Here is a 3,085-nt window from a genome sequence, read left to right on the forward strand (position 1 = left end):
TGTGGTGTTGTTTTTTTTTTCCCCAACTTCCCAATGAATGCATCTGGCAGCTCGCTGTCCCTGCCAGTGCAGGATTCCAGCGGAAACCAGAGCTGGGAGGGCTCTTCCTGCCCGGGGGAGGCTTCCCAGGAGTTTGAGGGATTTACAGTCGTCACCTTTCGCTCCCCATCCCCTGCTGTGTCGCACTGAAGGCCATGTGCAGTGGCAAGCTGCAGACAGCTTTGCTGGTGGCCAGCTACTTTGTCTACCTGCTGGTGGGTGCTGCCGTGTTCCAGGCACTGGAGAGGACCGCCGAGAAGCAGGAGAAAATGGCAGCTGCCCAGATGAAGGAGGCTTTTCTGCAGAACTTCACGCAGCTCACGGTGGCAGAGATGGAGCAGTTCATGAAGGTAAGTGGAGCCCTGTGGAAATCCTTTCTCCCTCCTGTTTCCCCATCAGATGTTGTTTCCTACACAGGTAACTCTCACTGCTTTCCTTCTGATTGTGGTCACTTGGATGCTTCCAGCAAACCCCTCTCTAGTCTGAGCAGGCAGCTCACTCTGATGGTAAATACCGCTTGTGTAGCTGGACAAAACCTTGTGTGTGTTAGCTATTAAGAATCCCCATCCCACAATATCCTGTTTTTTTGGGGTCTTGCCTCCCATTGATTCTGCTTTCAGTGGAGCTGTGCTCATAAACAATGGGTAGCATGGCAAGAAAAATGAGGCTGTCTGAAATGAATAGGTGTGGCTACCCCTTACAACAGTCACAGCACAAAGGAACAGTAAGGAAAGGTCTGTATGGAAAAAAAAACCAACAAAAAACCCTCCAAATAACTACAAGGAGGGTGGCATGATCAGAGTTTAGTTTTTGAGGATGCTGCAGAAGTGAAACAGGTAGCCCGGCCAGGGGAAAATGTTTCTGATCATGGCACAGGAAGATGAAGATGTATATGGCTGTCTCTTCAACTTGGGTATTTCATAGCTCTATCTGCTATAATGCAGGAGAAAATGAGGAGTGCAAGCCTTGCTGGAAGCATTTCCTCATGGAAAACTAATGGAGCTCGCAATGGGCCAGTTCACAGGGTAAGGAAATGCGGGGGAGAACTGGTGTTTCTAATAGCACAACCAGCAATTCAGCCCTTCAGCCCCTGCTTCACCTATGAATGCATCCTCTTCACCTTGGTTGTTTTTTATGGGTAGGAGAGAAGGTAAAAAAGAAAGATGAGCTTCTAAGACAAATCTTTGTGCAATAGCTGTGGAAATGATTTTTGTTAGCCTTGATTTTCTGAGACAACAGCAAAAAACATAGTTAGGGAAGAAGCTGGGAGGAAGACTTTGCTGGTGCAATTTATTCCAGCACATGTCCTGCTTCTGGCAGGGCTCTGTCCTGGATTTTATCTCAGCTGTTTCTGTACAAAACAGCCTGCCTTCCAGATGTCCAGTCCAATGTTCTCTGTTTGCTGAAGACAGGGACAACTGGATACTGTTTGCTTTATAAATTTCCTTTTAACTTTAAAAAAAAAAAAGAGATAAAAAATAACGGGACTTAGAATTAAAACCAAGGAAGAGTCTGAAAATGCATAAAGTGATAAATGATAGCACTGAAGAAGTGTGGAAGAAACATCTACTCAAGCCTTGCGTGGCAGGGCAACCCAAGCCATCAACCCAAACCATCTCTGACAGATGTTCCTCCAACCTCCTCTCAAAGGCACCTTTGTGAATGCGTGTGTAAATATGTAAATTTGTGCATGTGCATTCCTGCATGCAGTTTGGAGAAGAGTGTGTATGTCAGGCTTTGCAAATCAACGGACTTTCTCTGAATTTAATTCTGTGACACTTACCAATACACTGATGCACCCCTAGGAGGGATCCGAGTCACTGCTCATACAGGTGGGCAAACAGATCCTGGATCCACCACTGCCATCTTGAGGGCAAGTCCAAATCTAGCAACCAGCCACCCCCTGTCCCTTAAGCCAGTGCTCTGCCACATCCTAGTCACCCACAGGATCATGATTTTCCAAGCTACTTGGCCTGAAAGAAACAAGGTCCTTGGCCACACTAAGAGAAACAATTTTCTCTCCAAACACCCACTAGAGCAGTCAGCACAAACAGGGCAGAAGCTGAATACTCAAAACCACTGGATAATGGCTTCCCAGCCTTGGAGGTGAAGGTGTGAATAGTGTCAGGTTACCTCTGAAGTGAGGTGAGTGGTACTCACAGGAAAGGAGCTAAACCTGTATTTTTGCAGCAAGCACTTGAGAAAATCAGGCATAATAATACTAAACTTTGCTTTCTCTCCCAGAACCTGATTGAAGCCATTCAAAATGGAGTATACCCTGTTGGAAATGAATCACAGTTTGAAGAAAGCAACTGGGATTTCAGTAACTCCTTCTTCTTTGCAGGCACAGTTGTCTCCACAATAGGTAGGTCTAATGCTTTCCATTTATGTGTGCTTGTGTGTGAGTGGTGCTTATTATGTCTGGTTTTTAGGACATGAATGGATGATGCTTTTCAAGATAAAAACTCCAATGCTTCATTGTCATGGGTGGCAAGCAGGCATGGACTTGGTCCTAAGACCTTACTACTGCACAGCTGTTCATGCATTATTTTGGCTTGTCAAGAATCAGTAGCCTTTCCTATTATTTCCCACTTGTTTCTTCTTTTCAAGCCATCTGTTAAAATGTTCACTCTGCTAACATTTGTGGGTGAGAGATAAACTTCACTTTCCTGGTGTTTATTCCAGGCTTTAAATCTGAGAGTGCTGTAAAGCATAAAAAAGTGTAAGGAAAGAAGTGAATCCTTCTGGGGCTTGGGCACTGTCTCCATAACCTGTTTTTGACCTGTTAATTCACGTATTCAATTAGTAATATGCCAGGAGGAAAAACAAATGGAAAGGCGAAAGGCAAATGCTGTTCCAGCTGTATCCTCTCCCACCTCCTTGTGCACCCCCAGCCTCCTCACTGGTGGGCTGGGGTGAGGAGCAGACTCTGTGCAAGCACTGCAAACCAGAAACTAAAACACCTCTGAATTAGCATCACTGTTTCCTGCACAAACCCAAGGAAAATTAACTGTATTTCAGCCAAAGCCAGCCCCCCCCCCCCCCC

At 45.7% G+C, this 3,085-nt stretch overlaps 1 protein-coding gene across 2 annotated transcripts in view; it reads left to right on the forward strand.

Moving 5' to 3' along the window:
* Positions 1-66: 66 nt before the first annotated feature.
* Positions 67-3,085, forward strand: part of LOC121674004 (potassium channel subfamily K member 16-like) — an 11,637-nt gene continuing 8,618 nt past the window's right edge. For both annotated transcript variants that reach the window (XM_042047915.1, XM_042047916.1), the window contains exons 1-2: positions 67-389; positions 2,284-2,404. In XM_042047915.1, the coding sequence (XP_041903849.1) occupies positions 195-389; positions 2,284-2,404 (316 nt within the window). In that variant the 5' untranslated portion in view covers positions 67-194. The remainder of the gene's footprint in view (positions 390-2,283; positions 2,405-3,085) is intronic.

Source organism: Corvus kubaryi, unplaced genomic scaffold (genome assembly GCF_017639235.1).
Source record: "Corvus kubaryi isolate FWS band 111438036 unplaced genomic scaffold, C.kubaryi_AGA036_p1.0 66, whole genome shotgun sequence".
In the NCBI taxonomy this organism is placed as follows: Eukaryota; Metazoa; Chordata; class Aves; order Passeriformes; family Corvidae; genus Corvus; species Corvus kubaryi.